Raw genomic sequence first — 27,327 nt, 5'->3', positions numbered from 1 at the left:
GAGAAACTATCTAGACATAAGAGTTTTGTTTAATTCATCTGGCTTCTAAGCGGAGACCTTTAATTGACTTTGTCACAGCAGGCCTATATATAGCAATATGATATGCCTGTCTTTTATAGTTTATAGCCATCTTGTCCTCTCCCACATTGGGATCTTGGGAGTGGGGTGGGCCGTGTGTGGTTATCAAAAGGGCTAACAGATGTGCCATTGGTTTGTGTTGGGTCTGTGAGTCAGTATGTGTTGAGATGGGAGTATGTCGATGAAATGTCCCAACAGCCATCTTATCAGCAGTGAGAATTCCAATAGCTTTGAGTTGTGGAGCGCTCGGAGCACACAGGCATTCCTGCTGGGAGAGGGTTTATTTATGTGGGGAAAGGTGTTGAAAGGAGGGGGAGTGGGCTCTCTTCTGTTCGCAGATGTTAGGTGGGGCACTGGTCAGCAATGAGTAAAAAACAAAAACAAAGGCCTGACACTGGATGCCCAGGGCACTATGAACAGCCTCAGCACCTGTCAATGCCACACATACCCAGGACCCCCTGCCTGCCTGAGAGGTCAAGTTAAAAGTCACAGATGAAACAAATATTATTTGATATCTAATGTGTGTCCATTCAACTTTGGTTTTAGAAGTGTGGGGGACATAACCTGGCAGGGGGGTCCTCCCTCAGATTTTTTGGGGGCATCTAAAGCTCATTTCCTGCATTTCTGCTAGGGCTGTTCCCAACTTAAACAAATCTTGGTCCACCATGAATAGTCTTTTCTTTCAACCAATCAAATGTTAAAATGTGTATTTTTCTATATATAGACCCTATGTGTTTTAATAAAATCAACTATATGTACTGAACCTTTCTGATGCTTTAAGCACCCTGTTTTATTAAATAAATAATGAAGACACACAAAGGACTCAAGATTGGGCCTGAGAACAAGATAGCCTAACCAGAAGAGAAACCTGTTTCCAACCCTCCTTCTCCCGCTGCTGTTGGCTTACGCAGATTCTGCCATTATGCTCCTGAAGTTGCCGGTAAATAGGCTACACCAGCGGTCGGCCACCTTTTCCATTTGGAGTGCCAATTTATCTTACTATTTCTACCCTTACAAAAATGTAACATGGTACTACAATGGTACTTTTATTCATACTATGGTGCCACTATGGTACTTTCACCATGGTTTTAGCTTTGAAGTATGATGGTACTGCCATTCACCTAAATATTACCATGGTATTGCATTATTTATACCATGGCATACATCTGAGTCATGGACATGTACCATGGTTTTAGCTTTGACATATGATGGTACTGCCATGCACCTAAATAATACCATGGTATTGCATTATTTAGCCAGTTTAATAAAGCGTAGCCAGTTTCTGCTCTGCTTGCTTTTTTCTGCTCTGCTTGCTTTTACAAATCTGAGAAAAAAGCGCAACACACATAGACAGCAGCACCATGCTGGTCAGAAGCTTTGCCTTCACACAGCCTGTCTGCACGCTCTGTGTTGTCCGTGGTCCTAAATCCAGCTGGCTGAAACCGCCAAACAGCCTACCCGACCAATCTGAGGCGTCTGTATTGTCCTAAAGCATACTGATGCTGCTTTTTTGTATCACAGTGCAATGATAAAACTGGTGAATACATAGTCCATTTATCATTTTAGATTGTTGCTCAAAATGCCATGACCTTTAAATTTGGCAAAAGCAGAGAAATATGTTGTCATAGCAACATTATACCCCTGAGTGAATTTTTTCTTATTATAGTTTTTCATTTCAGACAGCTCCTTCTAATCTAACTCCAAAAGATTCATAACTTTCTGGTTATTCTTCTCCAGATATACCCCCCACCCTTCTGTCTCTCTTCCTCTTCCCCTCTCTCTTCCCGGTGCTGAACCACATAAATGGCCCCCAGAGTTTCTGCTTTGGGAGCAGACTGCAGACCCACAGAGGGCGGCGGTGTGTCTGTGGTGAGAATGCTTTTGGTCTTTGTGTGTGTTTGTGTGTGTTTGTGTGTGTGTCTAATTCTGTGTTTGTGTGATACCGAGTATTGATATCTGAAGATAGTAAGTGTAAATCTACCGTATGTTTAGTGTTGAACATATTTCAGATCTACTTTATCAAATGTCTATAATGTTGCAAAATGGGCACTTGTCTGTGCTGATATACTGCTTGAAATGAATCATTGAATTACTGAAAAAGAAAATTATTCATTTGCTCACTTTGTAACTAAAACATAATTATGTTTGATAAATGGGTCAAATGTGTCAGAAACAGATTTTCGACTATAATTATTCAAATTGAGATGTCATCACTGTAAAAGCTTGTGGTTCTATCTCAGTTTAAATGTGTCACTCTAAATGAGATGTAATTTACACTAGATAAATCTTTCTGGTGAAGTGTGTGAGAACCATTTGCATGGTGTGAAGAAACATTCCCACTGGGCAAAAACGGTTTGAATCAACGTTGTTTCCACGTCATTTCAACCCCAAAAAATCAATGTGATGATGTTGAATCAATATGGAAAACTGTTTGGATTCACAAAAAGTCATCAACGTAAGGGCATTTAGTCTTTTTTCCACTCACATTTGAACCTAAATCCAATGACATGGTTACATTTTATGTTGATTTCACATTGAATTCACGTTAGTTGAAAACTCTAAACAAAACGTGGAACTGACCTCTGTGTCCAATGGGATGGCTTTACATTCGCTAGTTACCCACTAATTGGAGTGGAGTTGTTCATTCTATTCCATTTCACTGAGCATTACAGAGCCACTCAATAACACAACGCACATTTCTACTGTACATACATTTGAAGTCGGACGTTTACATACACCTTAGCCAAATACATTTAAACTCAGTTTTTCACAATTCCTGACATTTAATCATAGTAAAAATTGTCTTAGGTAATTTAGGATCACCATTTTATTTTAAGAATGTGAAATGTCAGAATAATATTAGAGAGAATGATTTTTTTCATATTTGATTTCTTTCATCACATACCCAGTGGGTAAGACATTTACATACACTCAGTTAGTATCGGGAAGATTTGCTTATAAATTGTTTAGCATTGGGTCAAATGTTTCGGGTAGCCTTCCACAAGCTTCCCACAATAAGTTGCGTGAATTTTGGCCCATTCTTCCTGGCAGAGCTGGTGTAACTGAGTCAGGTTTGTAGGCCTCCTTGCTCGCACACGCTTTTTCAGTTCTGCCCCACATTTTCTATAAAATTGAGGTCAGGGATTTGTGATGGCCACTCCAATACCATGACTTTGTTGTCCTTAAGCCATTTTGCCACAACTTTGGAGGTATGCTTGGGGTCATTGTCCATTTTGGAAGACCCATTTACAACCAAGCCTTAACTTCATGACTGATGTCTTGAGATGTTGCTTCAATATATCCAGATAATTTTCCATCCTCGTGATGCCATCTATTTTATGAAGTGCACCAGTCCCTCCTGCAGCAAAGCACCCCCACCACTTGATGCTGCCACCCCTGTGCCTCATGGTTGGGATGGTGTTCTTCAGCTTGCAAGCCTCCACCTTTTTCCTCCAAACATGACAATGGTCATTATGGCCAAACAGTTCTATTTTTGTTTCATCAGACCAGAGGACATTTCTCCAAAAAGTACGATCTTTGTCCCCATGTGCAGTTGCAAACCATAGTCTGGCTTTTTATGGTGGTTTTGGAGCAGTGGCTTCTTCCTTGCTGAGGGGACGTTCAGGTTATGTTGATATAGGACTCGTTTTACTGTGAATATAGATACTTTTGTACCTGTTTCCTCCAGCATCTTCACAAGGTCCTTTGCTGTTGTTCTGGGATTGATTTGCACTTTTGCACCAAAGTACGTTAATCTCTAGGAGACAGAACGCATCTTCTTCCTGAGTGTGGTCCCCTGGTGTTTATACTTCCGTACTATTTTTTGTACAGATGAACGTGGTACCTTCAGCGTTTGGAAATTGCTCCCAAGGATGAACCAGACTTGTGGAGGTCTACAATTTATTTTTCTGAGGTCTTGGCTGATTTCTTTTGATTTTCCCATGATTTCAAGCAAAGATGCGCTGAGTTTGAAGGTAGACCTTAAAACATTAGCCAATCATTAGCCGATCATTAGCCGGTCATTTAGCCGATCAGAAGCTTCTAAAGCCATGACATAATTTTCAAGCTGTTTAAAGGCACAGTCAACTTAGTGTATGTAAACTTCTGACCCACTGGAATTGTGATACAGTGAAATAATCTGTCTGTGAACAATTGTTGGAAAAAATTACTTGTGTCATGCACAAAGTAGATGTCCTAACCGACTTGCCAAAACTATAGTTCGTTTACAATAAATTTGTGGAGTGGTTGAAAAATGTGTTTTAATGACTCCAACCTAAGTGTATGTAAACTTCCGACTTCAGCTGTATGTAATGCATTTAACTAAGAACATCAAACTTCCTACCTAGTCAAACAGCGTTGTTAGTGGAAACACTGTCCACCCCACGGCCGCTGTTACTGTTTTTGTTTTGTTGACAAAGTGGAGGTGAGGAGTATCCTGCAACATGGTAAAAAAAAATCAGCTTTTCTATCATGTGTGCAATGATATCTGTGGGAGGTAGTAGTGTTTGTTGTTTTAAGTAACTTCTTTGTTGTATTAATATCGTGAATGGACGTGGCAGTTTCACCAATTAACAATTCCAGCTTTAAGTTATTTGGGTCAGAATGATTTTGTCCCTATCCTTTGTAAAAGCAAACCAATTTCCCAGCAGTCTTTGCATTGGAGCAGAAAACAGAGCTTAGTTATGAGACAGAACAATGAGACAATGTTAGTCAGGCATGGACCACATTCCACTTGATTGAAAAGGCTAGATTCACTAAATTGCCTCATTAAAATAACAAACTTTAGACACTTATGGAGTTGCTGACTAGGTTGGACTGCCGTTTTGAACCTTTTCTTGTGTTGGTTGGTAAGGATGTTGACAGTGAACTATGGGAATCTTAGTTGTACTTTTAACATTGACTTGCCGTGTTTTACTTTGGTTGTTAGGATTCTAGGCAGCCACTTGCCTACATCTTTCATCTTTCATCCTTTGTTGGTTGCCCAGGTTTAGGAAATTGTGTTGCACAACTAAAAGGAAACCCTGAATAAAAGAGAAGTAGAATGCATAACCCGCATGTCATGGAAGTTGCTTTCTCATGAATTCAATTGTCCTGAGACTGTTTCCATCTCAGCACACAGGAGCACTGTGTGTGTGTGTGTGTGCACAAGTGTGCATGTGCGTGTGTGCACACATGTGGGAAGGGTGTGCACGGCCACTGAGCCTAAAATAGGATTCCATCCTCCCCTCTCTAATTAGAGACTGTTTATAAAACCCAGATTTAAATTTTAGACTAAGGAATCACTGAAGGACTGCTTGCCATTTTACACTCAAACATATATGCATGTGCTGGTGCATATGGATAAATCTGAATGTCAAACACACACACACACACACACACACACACACACACACACACACACACACACACACACACACACACACACACACACACACACACACACACACACACACACACACACACACACACACACACACACACACACACACACACACACACACACACACACACACACACACACACACACACACACACACACACACACACACACACACACACACACACACACACACACACACACACGCAACCACAAACCACATAGACTTACTCACTAGCCCAGCCTGGTTACCCAAGCACAATGCAGTATACTCTATAATAAGCAGTTCTATGTATCAGATGCAAGAACTCACTCCCACATCCAGCATCAGCTTCAGGGCAGGACACATTGCACTCAGCTGCCAAATGATAGTTTGAATTTGATATTAATCGAATGTAGTTCTTACTTTGAGTTGACCTTCCTTTAGTTTGGTAAACAAATATTGTCCATAGCATCTTACACCCTTTGGAAGTACACTGTATGACTTTCTGGTTTTCACAGCCTTTAACTGCACAGTAAGAATGACCCCTCACAGCTATGAGAACAAACAAACTCATCAAGGAGATTCTGCTCGCTTTTCCATAATGCTCGAATAACTCCATCAGTGCTTGTGATATGATTTTACTAAACCATTTGATGTGCAATTACATGGATACTCCTTTACATGACGGGAGATAAATAGGACTTGTAGTTTGGCACGGCTCCCTGTTCCCTGCTGGAAGCACACTGGTGGCTCAGGGACAATGGACACATTCATGTCTCGAGACACATTTACTGCTTAAGTGCTCGTTGTGCTCAAGGGCGTTCAGTGGCCGCTGTATTCACTGTGGTGACCCAAGCCTCAGAGGACAGAGCCGGTGTCCCTGTGCCAAACAGAACTGCTGCCTGTCAGAGGTGGCTAACTACCACTGAGTGGCTGTGGAGGCTCCCTGGTCCACCTGATTCCACCTGTTATGGGTCTGGGACGTGACCAGGGCACTGAATGGTGAGGAAAGGCCCCTCAACTGGCCTTCAGGACAGAGACACCAGTCCAATGCAGAGGCACTGTAAGACCTTCCCTTTATTATAAATCAGGTCTACCATAAACACACATTCTCTCCATCTTTTTCCTTCTCTCTTTCTCCCTCTTTTTCTGTCTCTTTCTTACCCTCTCTCACACACGCCCGCACGCACTCAAGCACACACACACACACACACACACACACACACACACACACACACACACACACACACACACACACACACACACACACACACACACACACACACACACACACACACACACACACACACACACATGCTCCTGCTGAGATGGGGCTCCTGTGGCTTGCAGCAGTAATTGGTCTGGGCCTTCATTAGTAGCAGGACTGAGGGCTGTGACATGTCACAATGAAAGTGTGTGTGTTCAAGTGACTAGACTCCCTCCCTCAGTAGCCAGCTAACAAGTGAACACACCCCTTAACCCTATAATAACCAGCTCCATGTGTCTGTGAAGCAGACCTGCTCCTCGTCCACGACTTGTTTACCAACAGGATTGTCAATGAAAACCAGGCGCGAAGCTGTTAAAATGCTCACCAGCTATTCAAAAAGTTACACTCACATCCAAAGGCTTCATCTCTCTACCACCCTGTGATCAAACATTATGTTGAACAGTCTGTGAGCGGCGCCGTACTACTATGGCTGACCCTGTAAAACGACACATTTCACTGCACCTATCCAGTGTATGTGACAATAAAACATATATTTCAAAAATGTACACACACACCTTGCAGTAGTTTTTGTTGAAGTAGTGGAGAGGGGCGGACAGCCTTGAGCTAACTGGCTAACTTTTTGGCTGGGGCTAGTCTGTTAGAGGCCAACTCTAGGCCATTCCATGTGTATGAGGTGAGTGTGAGGAAGGTGCTATGTAATGTGCTGTAGTTTGGAAATTGCTTTTGATGAATTAGACGTGGCACTTCGAAAGACTAAGAGGCCTTGAGAAGCTTGTTAACAGCCAAGTGAAGTAATGGAGCTTTTAATAAAACTGTGGGTTCACCCGCAATATTCACAGACCCAATCTGTCTGTCCTCTTCAGTCCAATTTCCAACCTCGTCATGCCTTTATTGGAAAAGAGTCTGCCATGTAACTGCTCTCCTACGCACTGCCAGGACACTTCTAAAGCTGTAAATAAAAATTGCTCAAACTCAAGGAGATTGTTTTGAATGACTTTAAGCTATGTATGGGATTCTAGTGGAAGTATCCAGACTGAGAAGGTATACAAAGGTGCATTTTGTCTGCTTTAGCATTAAGAGACATGAAGTCACTTCTTCCACGTTTAAAAGCCTCATTCAAGTTCCTCTATAAATCACTTTCAATGGGTTATTGGATTGAAATGGCTATATTTTGCTGTGAAATAATCCAATGCTTTCAGTATAAAATCACAGTGCAGATTAAACTGGATTGAATTGTGATGCACGAACTCTCCTTGAACAGCTTTCTTATTGACGGCTCCTATTAGTCTTTTAATCTCTGAGCCAGGGCTTTATGTCGTGTGCTGAGTTTGTGGCACGTTACCAAACTCTTTCAAGGGTTCTTGTCTTTCACCTTGTGTGTGGTCCTTTAGCAAAGAGGTCTTTCCAAAGTAAAATGATGTTTACACGGTGGCACATTAGTTGTTTTGACTCTTTATTACATTGAACCTGCACCTCTCTTTGTTTGCTTTGGGGTCAGGGCTCATGTTGTTCCATTTGATTGTGTTTCCAGGGTATTTAGTAGGACGGGCCACAGCCGTGGCTGATCTTTGAACCCCAATCCCCAATCCCCAATCCCCGTCTCCTGCAGCCTTGGGTGTTTGTTTCTGGACGACTCTGTAGATGATCAGTGTTATGATAGAGAGGTAGATTGTTGATGTTGTTGATGTTGTTGTAATGAGATGCTGGGTTGCCAGGATAAAGATGGTTAATGAGCGCGGAGAGCTTAGCCTGCAGAGGGATTCTTATTAAATAGAAATCCCTCCTTAAGACTGTTATCCTACTTGTGGTCGGCTGTAGAAGCCTGCAGCTAAAGTCCCTTCTGGAGTGGAGGCAGGGAGAGAGGCCAGGGCATTTGGGAAAGCAGCAGGAAAATGGCAACATGGGACTCTTCATTCATACAGTCATCTAACTATCATCTAGTTAGTCTTTATTATGTTTTGTTTGTTTCTTTGTAACAACACTTATTTTATTTACTTTTGATTTGATTGCAAGTCATAATGATCAAATGTAAGATTGTTAGCACAGTTATTTTATTTATTGATGTATTTTATTTAAGATTTATTTAAATAGGCAAGTCAGTTAAGAACAAATTCTTATTTACAATGACGGCCAACCAAAAGGCAAATGGATGAGAGAGAAGGGCTAGAAACAAGGACATGATTAGAAAGGGAATGAGACCCGTGCTAGAGACACAGTGGAGCAGAATGAAAGTTTATTTTTACAACAATGTTTATTGGGAACAGATATGTGCGATTTGAAAGAGAGGATATCCTGTCTTGTTTGAGAAGAATTGTATAAAGTGGAGATTTGTCCTAAACCTGTTTTTTCCCCCTCAGCTGTCATTTGAATAGCTGTACATACTGTAGCATGCCTTCAGATTACCACCAGAGGAACACATATTCACACAAAAAAGAATACTAGCAGAGGATGACCTGAAACTCAGTGCGGCTGTAGGAAAGCATGCACAAACACACAGAGGCACACAGAAAGGCACACAGAGAGGCACACAGAGAGGCACACAGAGAGGCACACATAGAGAGGCACACAGAGAGAGGCACACAGAGAGGCACACAGAAACACACAGAGGCAAGCACGTACAAACACACAGAGCGACACACATTGCGACACACAGAGAGACACAGAAAGAGATACACACAGAGAGAGACACACAGAGAGAGACACACTGAAAGAGACACACAGAAAGAGACACACAGAAAGAGACAAGCACGTAGAGAGACACCGAGAGAGAGACACAGAGAGACAGAGAAACACAGATGAACAGAGGCAAGCACGTACATTCACAGACATAGAGACAGACATAGACACTCCCTCCCACACACAAACTCCATCTACCCAATCCTTCACACCTGTGTGAGTGTATGGTAACATGGGGCTGATCAGAACGATGATCCACCCAGCTGAGAAGGTTTAGTCTGAGACAAACAGTAGCCTGGAGTCACCATTTCTCCTCTCCTCTTTACAGAGAGGAAGGAGCTAAAATAAATCAGTGAATGAATACAATATCGGACATGGTGACATGGTGACATGCCCTCATGTCTCCCTCAAAGGCATTGTGGGTTAAGGAAGCAAATTGAGCAAACCAACAAATTGAGTGGCACGGCCTAGGGAGGGGTTGCTGTGGTTTGTACTGCTGGGACAGGGCCCTTTGTTTGGCAGTCAGTGTGCATCTCACTGACTTACTGTCTCAGCCATGCACAAGGACGGAGGGCTAAGGTATAGCATACCAGCAGAAACAGAGCAGAAACAGAGCTCAAGGATGGGATGTCTTTCTGTTTTTACAGTATGCTCTCCATCTCTCTGAGGTGACTATTTCTGGTTGAGTAATCATGTCATGGTACCGTATCCCCATTAGGAGAGACATGAGAGGAGTATGTGTGCCTGTCATCAGGGCTGTGACCTGTACACGCTCAACCTCTAGCAACAACAGCAGACCTACTGCTCCAACAGCTGAATCATCTTGGAAGACATGTCTCTTATCATTGGCCCTGCTGGTGTTTGATCTTCACTGAATGGCCTTAGATGAAGTGTCTTTATATGTCCCCCAAGGCTGACCTGCAGCCCAGGGTTTACACACCGATGTTAGATTCAATTACTGACTCTGATCTCTGATAGGCCGCTGGTCTATAAAGAGCCAAATGAATGAGGCTAATGCAGCTCTGCTGTACCTTAGAGAATGTCTGGATTGAGTTAGTGCACTTTTCATATCGCGCACCATAGTGCTGCAATTGCATTTGGAGGCCGACTAACTCAATGTGCCGTCTGTCAAGGGTGCCGTCAGTGTGGAGACGCAGCAGCCCATTCAAAAAACACAGGCCACTCTATCGAGTTCCCCTCCTCCTCCTCACTTCAGTGATGAATAGTGTATGTGACCCATGCTTTTTCAATCAAGCACAGATCTCGCTCATTGCTAGTGCTTCTAAAAATACTCAAATACTCTATACAGCCTTTGTGTATTTCGATGTAGAAGTGAATGTTTCTCATATTCTTCGCTTGTTCTCTGTTCCGGTTACTCCTGTCTTCCACCTGCTCATGGACAGCGCTCTGCTCTGTGCGTCTCCTTGCTGTCCAGGAAGTTCTCTCCACCTGACCTCTAACCTCTGTCTGCCGCGTCCTGAACAAACAGCTAATTGTCTGGTTTCCTGTTTAGCCTAATGGGAGGGAGCAAACAGCCTATTTCAGGCTGTTTACAGAGCTCTGTCTCACCCTCGTTCTTTCTTGGTGTCTTACTCACTATTGTTTGTGTTGATCCTGTGGAAGAACAATTTGCACTCTGCTACAGACATCAGAGATACACCGGTGTACTAGACTAGGAAAATGATATGCTAAAGTCCTGAATCGCCAGACCCTTTATTTTCCTGGAAATTTATGTCTTATGTTTCCACAATGTGCTTGACGCTACATGTTTGTGTATTTACTTTCAAGTTCTTCTGTGCAATGTAGAAAATACTGTAGGTTTCATTATATTCTGTTGAAATTGATGCGCTTAAGGCTAATAGTTTTAGATACTGAGCTGATTGGCTCAGATGACCCTATTTTGTCTATCACAAGCACCCACTACACAATCATGCAAAAATATGAACATGAACACACACATACATGCACACACACGTGCACACACTCAAGAACGCAAGCACACATACACACAGCACTCAGACTAATCGACCTCTCTCTGAATAATACGCTTAGTCAAAAAGGAACTCTCAATATCTATACTTCTGTGTTGAATTAAATGGCTTGTTGCTTTGCCAGATGTGACTGTCTGCTCTGCTATCTGTATTGAATTATTCAGGCCGTTCCGGATCTTCTGTAGCTTTCATCTCAGGCCTGCATCGAGTTATATGAGAGATACTGTGCCTAACTGAAGCGTGAGACCATAGGTCTGGAAGTCACAGGTTCAGGCTACGCCCTAGGACGACAACGATACACATGAGTCTGCATTTTCTGCACATTTATTTGCATATGGATTTGAATATATTTTGTTTCAGGGGAAAAAGGGAAGGGAAAGCAGTAGCCTAGTTGAAGTAGACGGATAGATAGCTACACATTTAGACACTGTCAGTATACCAATGTTATAGTGTATTTCTTACGGTGCTGACAAAGTGACGAATGACCAATGTATTCATTATCAACCCCCTAGTTGACAAAGTCACTGGTGCTGCACAAGGGGCGTGGTGATTAAATCTGTTCATTAAGTCAACAAAAAGGCGAGGAGATGAGGGCTGTGTTTTTATTGATGTGGCAGGAAGTTTGGGGGCTGCCTGATTCTGCTGCATCTGTAAATCTCACAGGCTGTTCACAGTCAGCTTCCTCTTTTAAAACACACACACACACACTTGTGCTCCTCTCTGTTCCTCAGCATCGATTAAAAACACACTTCATCTCACTAACAGCCTATTAAGTGCCCCGGGGAATGAGGAGAGGGCGTAGTGAGTCGGGGGTGGGGGTGTTAACGACGGCGAGCTGTCGCCTGAGCCTGCCCCTGCTTTACTCTGCTTCCCCGCTGAGGATCACAGAGACACAGTGTGGCAGACACACAGCCAACCTGACAGGACCCATGACACACAGCCAACCTGACAGGACCCATGACACACAGCCAACCTGACAGGACCCATGACACACAGCCAACCTGACAGGACCCATGACACACAGCCAACCTGACAGGACCCATGACACACAGCCAACCTGACAGGACCCATGACACACAGCCACCCTGACAGGACCCATGACACACAGCCACCCTGATAGGACCCATGACACACAGCCAACCTGACAGGACCCATGACACACAGCCACCCTGACAGGGACCATGACACACAGCCAACCTGACAGGACCCACGACACACAGCCGACCTGACAGGACCCACGACACACAGCCGTCCTGACAGTGGCCACGACACACAGCCGACCGGACAGGCCACCTCACACAGCCATCCTGACAGGGACCATGACACACAGTCGACCTGACAGGACCCACGACACACAGCCGACCAGACAGGACCCACGACACACAGCTGACCGGACGGGACCCACGACACACAGCCGACCTGACAGGACCCACAACACACAGCCGACCTGACAGGACCCACGACACACAGCCGACCTGACAGGACCCACGACACACAGCCGACCTGACACGACACACAGCCGACCTGACAGGACCCACGACACACAGCCGACCTGACAGGACCCACGACACACAGCTGACCAGACAGGACCCACGACACACAGCTGACCGGACGGGACCCACGACACACAGCCGACCTGACACGACACACAGCCGACCTGACAGGACCCACGACACACAGCCGACCTGACAGGCCACAACACACAGCCGACCGGACAGGACCCACGACACACAGCCGACCTGACAGGCCACGACACACAGCCGACCTGACAGGCCACCTCACACAGCCATCCTGACAGGGACCATGACACACAGTCGACCTGACAGGACCCACGACAGACAGCCGACCAGACAGGACCCACGACACACAGCCGACCGGACAGGACCCACAACACACAGCCGACCTGACACGACACACAGCCGACCTGACAGGACCCACGACACACAGCCGACCTGACAGGACCCACGACACACAGCCGACCGGACAGGACCCACAACACACAGGCTTCAGGACCAGAGACTGTGTGTCTCCTGAGCAGTTTACACTGAAAGGGAATGTCACCGTGGACACTGTAGGACCCCGTGGAGGCCTGGCTGTGTCTGGGGCAGGTCAGAGGGTTAGAGCTGGCGGGATTCTGTAGTGGTGTGAAATTTAAAGATAGCCTCTCTGTCAGTCTGAGCTGACTGCACTGGGTCCCTATGGGCTGGCATGCCTGATTTACTTTAAATACTGTTTCCCATGATGCCTTCTGAGCCAAAGTGGATCGCCTGCTCTGATCAGTGCATGCTGGTCCTAGAAAACGCCTCACCCTCTTTTCTGATAAGGGCCCTATAAGCCAAATGATTTTCCAATAGGGAGAAGAGTAATTGTCTTGTCGATCGCAGACTTTCCTTTGATGTGGACGCTGTTGGCTTCTGATGTAAAAATGTATCCAGGATGATTATCATGATTACAGCTACCTACCTACCGCCCACTCCCACCCCCCAATCTCAATTTCCTCTTTAGTCTTTAGGATTAATTGGGAACAGTTTAGTGTAATGTCTCTGGCCAGGGTAATCATGTGTGCGACTGCTGCTCGGGAAATCAACATGCAATTTGTTTATCCTCTCATAAAGATTCAGACCCTCTTAGAGGAATCCTACTTTTATCTGAAACCCATTCTCTGGGCAATTGAGTTGTTGGTCATCTATTTCTCTGCTTTTGCACTTACTCCTTTCATATCCTAATTAGGGGTCTGACAAATAGATCTCGTAGGCTACTGTATGAGTTGGATGTGTGTGTTTGTGCAACATTTGTGATGAAGCACAACTAATGATATCTTGGTTTTTCATTTTTCTTTACAGAATTTTGAGCAACAATCGGATCAGGGTTCTGAGAAATGGATCCTTTCTTGGACTAAACGCCTTGGAGAAACTGTGAGTACGCTTGTCATTTTCACATCATCTGATTCTGTCCTGGGGTCTCACTCATAAGTTCAACATTGGCAGGTTTAAAGGCAACAGGTTAGCTGCTGTGTGCTTGGAGCTCATATGGCCCCACAGAGACAGGGGGTCAGGGAGATCTATGCATCTCGCAGCTCGGCTATCCAGTGGGCTGGCTTCAGCAGGGAAGATGAAATACTGAGAGTGGTTATTTATGTGAAAAGATTGCATAATTACACCACCATCCGTCATTATCAGGGAAGCCCTGCTCTACAGGACAAGATAAGGGGATCCATGGGAGGAGCAGGCTGTTGGCGCTGCCTGCACTGCCTGCTGCTCAGACTGAGGCAGGCAGCTGGCTGGCTGGCTGGTTTATGCTATGGAGGTAGGGTCTCAGTGCCTAGCTAGTTCACTGGCTGTTTATTATCGATCCTTACAGTTTAGATGACAGTTGAGTCCTCTGAGGATTTGATCTTCATCAGTGGCACAAAATGTCCCTGTTGTTGTCAACATAAGAACACAAATATAAAGGCTGAGTGACACTGACGAAGGGAGTTTTACATTGCGTCAACAAAATGAGAGTATACAGTGTTGTAGTGTACAGTATGTATGAAATGGGGCCAACAACTGTGCATGTCTAGGAGGCAGCAGTTTTGGGGGAGGGTCGGGGGGAGGAGGTGCTTAAGCAATATTAGTTCCACATGTCAGTGAGCTGCCACACATGAAGTTAACAAGCTTTTCCAAAATGTTGAAAGAAAGACAAATATGGTAATTCGCTGCAGTTGTTAGCTTGTTAGTACCTACCTACTGGATCTCAAACCAGACATGCCAGGTCTGGAAAAAAGAGCTAAATTTGCAGAAACTGCTAGACCCTCTGTTATTGTCTGCCATGTGAGCCACGCCAGGCAAGAAACCCTGTGACTGTGTTCTTACCTTCTTCTTAGGCTCTCTATTACCCAGAGGAGAAATCCGAGTTAGATCCTCACCCATTTCAAGCTTCGTTTGCTCACCTTTATGACCTGTGTTGTTAGACCCTTTAGCTGAGATTTGATTAGTGGTATGGGGCTTTGGCAAACTAGAGGCTTGAGCAGAACTGTTTGTTTGATGTAAAATGAGATGATATTACTTGTTTTTGCATGTGCAGAAAAGACCCCCCAGAGTGCCCTGGGCTAGTGGGGTGAGTAACCTGAGCTTGCCCTTTAACAGGCCCTTGTACCTGGGACAGTGGTAAAACTAGCAGGGGGTAAGGGACTGAGCAGGCCTGCAGGGCGACAGTACAACTATGACCCAGTGAGAGAGACACAGAACCCAGAACAAACACACACACACACACCATTAATGAAAATTGTACAATTTTCACATGTGGAAAAACACATTTTTTTTTTTTTTGGAACACTTCATGTCATCACATGTTTTCACATGTATTTTCATGTTTCACATGTGTAGTGACATGTTGTCACGTTATCACATGAAAACATGTCAAATGTATGTGGTTTTTATGTAAGGGTGCACACACAACCAGACACACACACTCAGCAGGAGCTGTGGGCGTCTGCCGCAAAAGATGACATGATGTAAATCACACAAGGCTCGTTTCACTCCTCTGCTCAGACCTCTGACCTTCACCGGCCCTCTGACACACTGCACTGGAGGTCTGCTCACTCATCTTGAGCTTCACACTCTGTAATTCAGCATTTCATGACTTTCACTTAAAATTGTCTTCATATTAAAATATCCCACCTTGACATAATTCAAAATCCAACTGGGCGCAGATGGATAGGAACGGATTCATGTGAAGTTAAAAAGCTAAATGTATTTAGCTTGTTGTCCACTTACTGTGCTCCTACCCCTGCGAGCTGCTGGGTTGTTTTGTTTTGTCTCTGTCTTGGTCACCATTCAGGTCTGCTCGTTATTTCCAGCCTGTTGTCTACATGTGCTTGTCATTTGGTCCAGTGGCTAGCAGTTACTCATATACTGTATGTGGTCAGCGGTGTAATCAGAGGCCAGCCCACGAGGGCCGGGTAACACACACTAGGGAATAACACCACAGCAGTCCTTCACTAAATTCAGGAGGGCAACCAGACAGTCAAATGCACCCAGATTTCCATGTATCTCAGTCTCAACTTCAGTGTCTGTCTACCTCCTGTGTGTGTGTCCTATTATGGGCATCCCGAACTCCCCCATGCATAATTTCCAGAAGTCGATGTCTAAACAGACCTGCTGTCCCTCTCAGCCTACTCAGCCATGTTTGAAACAGAAGTCCAAGCAGAGGCAGAGCTGAGTATAATCAGAGCTGTGCTGTTATGAGTATGAAAGCACAGCTACAGGGCAGGAACCCCTCCTCCATTCAGAGCAGAGCAGGTCTTTCCTAAGGCCAAACATCCTCAAAGCTGCTATTGCCTTCATAAACTTCCAACTTGCCAAGCCACCCAAGTGCAGAGAGCAATTTAGCATTGTTTGTTTGTCCCTTTTACAGGATATCTGTGTGTTGTGCTGTAGTTCTTTTTGAAAGGTTTGTATCCCAATATCTACAGTTGTATCTACTGCATACTTCCACGTTCTAATGTACGACATAGCTTTCTATGTTACACACACACACACACACACACACACACACACACACACACACACACACACACACACACACACACACACACACACACACACGCACACGCACACACACACATACAATCTCACACACCTTTCCTTGTACCCCCACCTCCTCACAGCACACCCTCTCTGATGGGAGCTGACGCAGGCCCTAACGAGGCGGGTCCACTAACGAGCAGGGACCTTTATGAGTTGTGGACAGATCCCAGCAGCCTGTCCTGCACTGATTTGAGGCAAAGTAATGAGAATAATGAGCAGAGAGGGGGTCTGGCTCGTGTCCAACAGGCCCCCACTGCACCATGGGACACAGGACAGCCAGGGCACAAGGGGCCCTCATTACCAGCCTGCTCACCCTACAGGGAGAGATGGAGCACAAAGGGAGAGGGAGAACAGAGGGGAGAGGTAAAGTGGAGAGGTAGAGAGTGGATAGGTGAAGGAGCAGGAGCACTGTGGTGGACAGGAAAGGAAGAGCTAAGTTAGCTGCATGGGATTGGGTCTGCCAAGCAGGATGAAGCCAGTTCACAGCCTTTTCAAAAGTCACTGTTGGACGTGATCCTTCCTGACCTATACATTTCCTTCATAGCCAATAACAGCCATTCATAGTTATTCTAACCATGGTTTGTCTGTAAGAAATGTTTGGTTTGCAGTGTGCTGCTTTTTACATCTCTTTTTACCCTCACTTCCTGCCTAGTTGAAGCCACTTCAGCTAAGAACAGGAAATACACACTTGTTCGTGATTTATATAGAAGGCTAAGAATGAGGGGATGTTTGCATTGAAACTACTGGTCAAGTAGTCAAGAAGGGCATGGGAATTTGTAGATGTGTAGATGTGGAGAGGGAGACAGTATAGCAGAGGGTTAATGTCCTTGATATGATTGAAATAAATCTACTGTGTCTCTGAAATACTGTGTCCTATTCATTCATATTTGTCCTGATAACATCAGTTATATAAAGTAGAGGCAGGAGCCTCTCAAGCTGTGCTTGAGCCCTGCTGAAGCAGACCTTGAAATCGTCTCTGCCATTCTGAGAAGTCAGGGTTAGGAACTAGGCCAAGTTAAACAACTTTACCATCCAACGCAGGGGAAGTGGAGACGAAATGGCTAAAGATGGTATGAAGGCTGTTGGTTAAAGAGAGTGAGTGCACCAGCAGTTTCCCTTATATAAAGTCTTGTTGTTTTCTTTGGTGGGGGAGATTAACATTATTTCCACAGAGGCTAAGCAAATTATACCTTGATGAGTGGGAGTAGTGCAGAGGTGGGCACTGCTTTGCCCTGTAAATCCAGAGGTGGCTGTGGCTAGGAGCCCTGCTGTCTAGACCCTCTGGGCACAGCAGAGCAGAGCCCAGATCCAGGCTGCAGGAATGCTCTGATTTTAGCCATCCTCCCAAAAACAACCTGAACTCCTGACTGGAGCAGAGATGGCTGGAAACAGGAGTCTCATTTCTCACTAACCAAACAAATGAGCTTTTGTGTTGTACCTTTTCCTGCATACGCTTTTGAATGGCCCCTGTGAGGCAACAGCCACTTAATGAATGTGCGTGACATGAGAAGGTCGAGTGAGGAAGGGGTTAAGCGTGCTAGAGAGTGGAAACAAAAAGAGGGGGGTACTGTTGGAGTTGATAGACTCCAGATGTGTCTGGAAGATAAACTGAAGGAACGGGGAGTGTTTGTATTGTAAGCTTAACTCAATCGTGGCTCTAGGGGTTTATTGAAACGGCGAGCAAGTCCTCTCCTAAGCTCATTACTAAACAGAATTCTTCATATGCCAGTGGTTCTTAAACGCACATGCAGCAAATTTGATATGATTTCAATGGCTTTTTCCTTCATAAGTTCTTGAGGTTTCCCCCCCCCACTTCCGTTCTCACTCCTTTTCTGCTTTCCTCTTTGCATCTCCCCCTCTCCCAGTCCTCTCTGTCTCTCTACCGGACGGTTCCACCACCCCTCTCTTTCTCTCACTACTCCTCTACTCGCTGTAGTCCGCCCACTGGATGCATTTTCTCACATCGCCTGTGATTGTGCTCCTTTTCATTGATATTTTGTATGAACGGCATTGTTTACTAGTTCGTTCCCAATGGTAGAGTTGGCCCACTCCTAACTCTGAATGAAGTATTTCCGGACTACTGTCTGCAAGCTCATTGGCAGAGCGGTGGAGGAGGTGGCCTATTTCTGCTTTTGTTTTTGTCTGCTTTTCAAATAATGTTATGGATTTACTACATTTTCATATTTTCACTGCCTGTTTTATTAGAACCCTTCTGTTCATTTACTGCTGAAAACTGTAGAATATAAGAGCTGGCTGGTTTTCAGGACTAATATCTCCACACTGTTATGATAGTCCTTTACAGGGGGACAGTTACAGGGGGACAGTTCATATACAAACAGGGAAAAGTAGCCAACAAGGAATATAAAAAATAAATCACCCCATGCATTATAAATGAATGACCTCTATACTATACTGTCTATATTGTTGACATAAAGTGAATTGTGGTCAATTCACCCAATTTCGTGGGTGAAGTTGTGTATAACAGTGTTGCTAACAGGACCTCATGCATACTAATGGAAATCAAGAGAAGAGCCAAAGTGGGTATTGCCTCCCTTTTGTCATCTAGCCCTGTTCCTTCCAGAACCCAGAGTTGGAGTCAGTAAATCCACAGAGTTTTCCTTGGCAGAATAATCTCCAGTACCCCTAGCAGCAGACTGTGGAAACCTATAATCAACCTAGGAAATGTTACACTTCAAATAAAAGTATACACGTCTATTTCAGTACATCCTTTCCCCAACTAGCGTGCAGTTTGTACCACAGTTGAAATGAATGCCAGTCATGGCCAGAGCTGTGGCCAGATTCCTTCAGGACAGTTAACTCTAAAGCTCTGTGACATGGCAGGGTTGATATTACCCAGTGTTAGAACAGGCTCCTTTTTAGTTGCACCCAACATCAGATGTAACCATATGTACCTTCAGGTGAAACATTATTTACAGCATGATTTTAAATCACCTGGATGTTTTTTTTAATGGTATTTCCAACTGAGGGTTGTATGTATGTGCCAGTAGTCTCTTTTGATTGTGTTTTCAAGGGTAATGATGGGGCTTGTTTATTATTTGTTATTAGCAGGTCATTATTGCTATGACAGAAAAGACGGCATGCAGTGGGGTAGAACTGCAACTCTGGACTGAAGGACAAACCGACATGGCTAAAGCAACTGTTTTCCATATGCACACCAGCTAATGTTGATTAGGGATCTAATCTGAGGGGAACCAGACAAAGAAAATAAAGAAAATAATCTGTGGAAGGGGCAGGAAAGCAGGAAATTAGTAGAAAAACAAGAGCTCGGCAGATCGTGGTTTCCTGTTTTGGGGGAAGGCAGGAGTAGGTTTGGGGGCTGTGTTACAGAGCCCCCATTGTGAGCAAGTGTGTTGAGGAGTGGGGGGGGGGGACCATTACACAGGGCCACCCCCCATCCCCACCTGCCCCTCCCTACAGGGGAAAAGCAGCGGGTAAAAAAAATGAGAAATAGGAAACTGTAAAAAAAAAATTTTTTAAACGAGCAAGGGCCTCTGTGCTGGAGACACCAACGAGACAGGAAATGACACGTGGCACAAAAATGGTCTCCACTGACCTCTGTCGGGACCAAGGTGCCAGTTAACATTTAAGTCCCTCTTTCTTTCTCTGTCTCATTATGAACACCCAAACAAACACTTGTTTCATAGCTCGGAAGGTTGATAGTGTGACCTGGTTGTGCATCTGCAGATAGGTACAGTATAGAAAATGGGGAATGAAATACCTTTTCTCTCTACTTATGAAAACCTTATCCCCAATTGAGTGAATTCCAGTCTGGGTGATAATGAATGGCTGTTCCGTGGCTTCAGTCATTCTCCCATTTCTCACCAGGGCTATGGCCTGAACAATGTCACTGGAGCACTCCATCCCCTGCCACAGTGGGCCTGATAATGGAGCACTCCATCCCCTGCCACAGTGGGCCTGATAATGGAGCACTCCATCCCTTGCCACAGTAGGCCTGATAATGGAGCACTCCATCCCTTGCCACAGTAGGCCTGATAATGGAGCACTCCATCCCTTGCCACAGTAGGCCTGATAATGGAACACTCCATCCCCTGCCACAGTGGGCCTGATAATGGAACACTCCATCTCCTGCCACAGTGGGCCTGATAATGGAACACCCCATCCCCTGCCACAGTGGGCCTGATAATGGAACACTCCATCCCCTGCCACAGTGGGCCTGATAATGCAACACTCCATCCCCTGCCACAGTGGGCCTGATAATGGAACACTCTACAGCCTGGAGCGCTATACAGCAGTCGTCTTAATTATGACCCTCTTGCTGCCCTGCGAGCACGTCCGGTCCCGTCCCAGACAGGAAGGACTCTTCAGAGCAGCACAGGATCAGCCCCATTGATTGGGAGAAGACTTGAAGGAAAAAAATACAGTCTTTAATGGCAGCCTCTGGTGTTAGGCCCAGTTGAAGAACACAATGGCTCTTTTTAGACTGGCTGTGGGTTGGATGCTGTCAAAGCCCAATCATATAGGCCACATGTGGTGTAGGGGATAAAGCACTGGGCTTAAAGGGATGTTGGTTACAAATCCATTTGGGAATCAGTTATTTTTCCTTTCAACATTTTTGTTGTTGTTGACATTTTGATGCAGATTGTCAGGTTATCAGTCTTTCGCCTCCATGTCCTATAGTCGCAGGCACACAGGAGAGCTTGACCTGTTTTTGCTCTGGTCATGGTATTACTACTGCCGTAAGTCAGAAGTTTGATTTCATATTTATTTCAAATATGTTTGTTCTACACCTATAAGGGACGATAAGTGAAAGTGGGAGATGGTGGATAAGAGTCAATATAAGGGAGGGAAAAGTACACTTCAACATTTATTGTGTTTGTTATTGGGACCCCAAATGATAAGAACATACCCAACATCACATTCCAGATCCACAGAAGACCTACGACTGCAATTCCATGCTAGTATGTTTCAAGGTGAAATACATTGAGCATTTGCATTTTACATTTCTTCAGACATTGTTTATGCTGCTCCTCTTTGCCGGTGACAGCTGCTGTCATCAGTGTGAGGGCCAGTGAGCTGTGAAGTCGATGTCTGGGAGGGTGCTGCCTCAGAGGGCAGAAGGAAGTCATTGCCTGGGTGTGTGGCCTGCTGGGCCTGCATGGGTCTGCATGGGTCTGCATGGCTCTGTTGACTCTGGTGCTCTCCTCCACATTCTCCAGCTCGGTGATAAGAGAGTGTATTGGAGTGCCCGACTGTTGATACTCATAGGCCTAAAGCACACACTGCTCTGCCCCTTCTAAGGCTGTGTATGAAAGGGCAGATTGTTGAGAGCATAGATGTATGGGTGCACATGGGACTTGATTTACTATCTGAAGACTGCTGTTGACACATTGGGCATCAGGTTCACCTCCTGTGAAGGAACATGTGCAGGGGGCTTAAGAAGACCAGAGTGCCAGTGTGTCTCTGTGGTAGAGAGTGTGTGTGTCTCTAGCACAGTAGCGTAGTACACGCCAGTATGTGTATACCCAGCAAACCGGGAACATTCCCAGAACATTAGCTAAGATTCCCATTTATAAGGCTTGTATCTAACATTCAAATGAAAACATCCTAAAAACACAAATGTTTTTAACATAAAATATCTTTGGAATGTTCTCCTAACATTCACCTTAAATGTGGTGCACAACATCTGTAACAACCACACAGAACATTCCCCAGAAGTTCTAATTAGGTTTCCGGGTAATGTAACAACACAATGTAGCAGTAATGTTTTCCCAGCAAACCAAAATTGGTTCTGGAAAATTCCCAGAACATACATTAGGTTGCAGCAAATGTTCTCATAATACAAAAACTGTCTAAAAACATTCATTTAGAATAATGATCCCAGAACACATTTAGTCTATTCTTTAAAGGTACCCAGATGTTTTTTTTAGGTTTTTGGGAACATTGTGCAGTTATGACAATATATAGGTTCCCAAAACACTAAAACTGTCCAGTTGTGCTGACATTCAGATAATGTCTGTATCAGGGTGCAGAAAACATTCCTTTCATGTTGCTAGAATGTTGACAGAACAGCCTTTCTGACTTCTTTAAAGGCTCCCAGAACATTTAATTAAGTTGTCTGAGATGTCACAATAATATTCTTGTGATATTCACACAGGTTGTACAGAACATTCCCACAATGTTGCACGGTGTTCCACAATTTCCAAATAAGTCTATTTTTATGACGTTCATAGCATATTTGTTTTAGGTTTAACATAATATTCCATTGATGTTCACGCTATATACATTTATCTTCTCTTGGAGGTCCTCAAGATCATTTCAAGAACATTTAGAAGATTTTATATTTAAGTTTTACCTAATATTCCCACAACCTTCTCAGCATGCAAATGTTTTGACCTAGGATATTGTAATACATCCCCATTGTGTTTCTATCCAGATAAAATAGCCATTCACATTTGAGGACTGTATTGCAGGTGATATGGAACACATGGTATTTTCATTTCATTCATAGGACATTTGAACAGCATTTAATCATACAGACACAACCATATTATTTACACGTCATATGTTGACAAGCTGAAAATGTGGGGTTTGAAACTGCAATGTTTGGTTCCCAAGCCAGGTCTTTTATCCCAAGCCAGCATTCAATCATACATCCCAGACATCCGCACGACTGGACAGTTTTTGTCTTATGAGAACATTTGCCACGGCCTAACGAATGTTCTGGGAACTTTCACAGAACCAATTTTGGTTTGCTGGGTATATTCTGTGGTTCTTGGTGTATCTCTATGGCACAATGTAAGTATGTGTGTGTGTCTACGAGGAAAAGTGTAGGCTATGTCTATGTCACAGGAGGTTGGGGGGATCTTAATTGGGGAGGACGCGCTTGGGGTAATGTCTGTAGCGGAATAAGTGGAATGGTATCAAATATATCAAACGCATCGTTTTCATGTGTTTGATGCCTTTCCATTCGCACCATTCAATCCGTCATTATGAGCCGTCCTCCCCTCAGCACCCTCCTGTGGAGATTGTGTGTGTGTGTGCGGTACAGTAAGTGTGTGTCTGAGACTCAGTAGTCACCATGAGGGAGGAAGTGGTGGGCAGTGCCCCGCCTTTCATCACGGTGCTAACGAGCCCCGGGACACGCCAGGCTGGAAACAGTAGCATTGTTCTCCCCTCCCTGGGCAACAGCTCCAACGCGACTTCTGACTCTCTCTCATACACACACACACACACACACACACACACACACACACACACACACACACACACACACACACACACACACACACACACACACACACACACACACACACACACACACACACACACACACACACACACACACACACACACACACACACACACACACACACACACACACACACAAACAGACAAACACATTGTAATTTGCACTCTCACACACTCAGACATTTTGTTAATGCAAGGGATTTCTTGCCCTCTCTCCCTCTCTCTCTCTTCATAAATGTGAAGACTATGGTTTGCAGGTCAGCATTGAAGCACGTACCAAACAGATATGGCAAGGTAGCGCAGTTCTGTTAGCATTCTGGTTAGGGTAAACTTTCACCTCTGTAAAAAGCTGTGAAGTTGTTGCAAAGTGTTTTGTCAGTGGGTCTGTCTTACTGCTTTCAGATAGACACATCTGTCTCTGGTCCAGCCAGTCTCAGCCAGGACAATACTACACTGGACCAGCTCTACCATTATGTTACTGTATATACTGTGATTCTGATATGAGTGATGATGGCTCTGGATAGATCTCTCAGATCTCTCTCTCTCTCTCTCTCTCTCTCTCTCTCTCTCTCTCTCTCTCAGATCTCTCTCTCTCTCTCTCTCTCTCTCTCTCTCTCTCTCTCTCTCTCTCGTATATACTGGAAACTATTCTCAGAATGAATCTGTCCTGAATTGATAAAAATAGCTCATCTCTTGGACAGAGGACAAGAGTGGGCGAGGAGATGTTTGGGGGGCTAACATTTTAAATGGTGTGTGATGCGATGTGGTTAGGAAAATAGATCTGAGATAATGCATTGTGGGATAGTGGAGCAGAAAGTCCCTGAAGGTTCTGGCTACCACAATGGCATGCTGGGAAGGATTGGAATGGGGGGGGGGGACTGCTTCCTTCCTAAACGTTGGTGTTGATGTCTGGGAGCTTCTGTAAGGAAATCCTTCTCTGTCACTGTTCCTTTGGGAGCAAGGCGTGTTTCATGCTGTAGGAACAAGGAACACATTGCCTTCACACATCAGCCTTGTCCTGCCTACAACCCTTTGTCTGATGACCTCTTCCAACCTTGCTATTCCCACCTGGCCAAAGAGCTTCCCTGAGTTTCAGAGGTTAATTCTCCGGCAGGTCTGACTGTGAATGGAGAAGGGTATGTGGTTGAGTTGTTTAACACATGGGCATGGCTCGGCATGGCAGGGCAAGAAGGTGGGGTGAAATGTGACGGGTAGTATGAAATTAGATCTTCAAAGGTAGAAATTCATATTTATGGTTTGGCAATAGCCAGAGTAACTTTATCTTGGGAAGAGTCATTTTCAAAAGAGTACTGAAAGAGTAGCACTCCTCTTGGATTCCAGCGATATTTTCTTTGGTCAACTATTGGCATCCTTGCGAGACCCAAGTCCAGGTGGCTGTTGGGGTAAGATTTCCAAACCATCCGAATACAGAAATATCCTGCTGTGTCCCACTGGTGGGGCCATATTTGGGGCATATGTATCCACTCCCAGTCATTTTAAAGAAACCTCTGTATTGCTGATCATGGCTGAATATTGTATCCAGCTATTCACTGTTCATACTGTATTTACTCAGATATTAACACATTTTAATGAACCCCTGGTGATTGCCCTCAAGCCTTAGTTTGGAAATGTTATAGGCCAATGTTTCAACTAGCTATGTGCAAGGCTGTAGGTCTCCTCATTGACATGCAGTCTAATGTCTTATGTTATTTGAATTTCTCTTTCTCTCTCTCTCTCTCCCCAGGGACCTCAGGAGCAACCTCATCAGCACCATCATGCCTGGAGCCTTCCAAAGTTTATCTGAACTTCGGAAGCTGTAAGTGCATACAGAATCAGCTCTGTTTTCAATATATCTTGTGCACTGTAAACAGTCATATTGCGTATATAAAGAGTTGGTTTAGTTGCCAGTCTCCCTGCATGTCACAGTATTGAGTATTTTCAAAACCAGCACACAGTTATAACTTTTTCTGACACATAAAACTATATGTAAAGATATATATCCTCAGTTTTAGCGTCCATCATAAAAACCTGGCTGGCTCAGAAATTTGTTGTGGATGGCTGGGCTAAGTGTATGTGCTGGTCTGTGCTGATCTCAGTGGGGCCTGGGATGACATGCCTGGTGCTCTGCTCTGCCGCCATGGGAAACCTCAGGGCCACGCAGAGGCTCCTCACACGTCATTGGATGTGACAGGGAAGCAGTTTGCGGCCGCTTGTAGCTCACTCATTGTGTGTTTGGACAGTCGGCTCCGGTCCTCTGCCCTGCGCTGCGTGACTCTTTTCCCCTCCCTGTACTGCTTGTGTTTTCCCTGCAAGGTCTGGGGCTTTTCAAAACAAACAGGGAGAGATAAAGACACACTCTCGACAGATCTCTGCTGGGTTGTGTCAGGGGGACAGTGGAAGAAGGCTCACTCTGACACTGTCCTTATACCATGCAGACACAGCATGCAGGGGCTGCAGAGTGCATTTGCTCCTTCTTTGGTGATATGGCTTTAGTAGAGGTTCTATGGTCTATATCGATAAGGAACATTCACAGGTCACGAGAGTATTGCAAAATTCCAATTCCTTATCCTGCTGTGTTACATGCTGGCTAGTTGTATGACTGGGAATTGTGAAAGATGTGCCTACTAGCCAAGAAAGCCACTTTGGATAAGACTTTGTTATTGTAAACAAATACAATGTGCTGGAGAAGCCAGTTGTTCCCAATGAGATCACAAAACAACATGCAGAGTGTCAAGATTAGGGTTGCAAATGTATCGGTAATTTACCAAAGTTAACAGAATATTAAGTAATTTTGGATATTTATTTAAAAAAATATTAATATATAGTATTAATTTTTTATACAGTACCAGTCCAAAGTTTGGACACACCTACTCATTCAAGGGTTTTTCTTTATTTGTACTATTTGCTACATTGTAGAATAAAGTGAAGATGTCAAAACTATGAAATATGGAATAATGTAGTAACCAATAAAGTGTTAAAAAAATACATTTTATATTTGAGATTCTTCAAAGTAGCCACCCTTTGCCTTGATGACAGCTTTGCACACTCTCAACCAGCTTCATGAGGAATGCTTTTCCAACAGTCTTGAAGGAATTCCCACATATGCTGAGCACTTGTTGGCTACTTTTCCTTCACTCTGCGGTCCAACTCACTCTCCTTCTTGGTCAAATAGCCCTTACACAGCCTGGATAGTG

The 27,327-nt window shown here is 44.5% G+C and overlaps 1 protein-coding gene across 2 annotated transcripts in view; it reads left to right on the top strand.

Annotated features, from left to right (window-relative positions):
- The window catches only part of adgra2 (adhesion G protein-coupled receptor A2), a 49,534-nt gene that overhangs the window by 6,250 nt on the left and 15,957 nt on the right, over positions 1-27,327 (top strand). For both annotated transcript variants that reach the window (XM_052478769.1, XM_035736047.2), the window contains exons 3-4: positions 14,177-14,248; positions 25,878-25,949. In XM_052478769.1, coding sequence (XP_052334729.1) covers positions 14,177-14,248; positions 25,878-25,949 — 144 coding nt within the window. The remainder of the gene's footprint in view (positions 1-14,176; positions 14,249-25,877; positions 25,950-27,327) is intronic.

Source organism: Oncorhynchus keta, chromosome 25 (genome assembly GCF_023373465.1).
Source record: "Oncorhynchus keta strain PuntledgeMale-10-30-2019 chromosome 25, Oket_V2, whole genome shotgun sequence".
Taxonomy (NCBI): Eukaryota; Metazoa; Chordata; class Actinopteri; order Salmoniformes; family Salmonidae; genus Oncorhynchus; species Oncorhynchus keta.
This window is presented reverse-complemented; position numbering and strand designations above follow the sequence as displayed.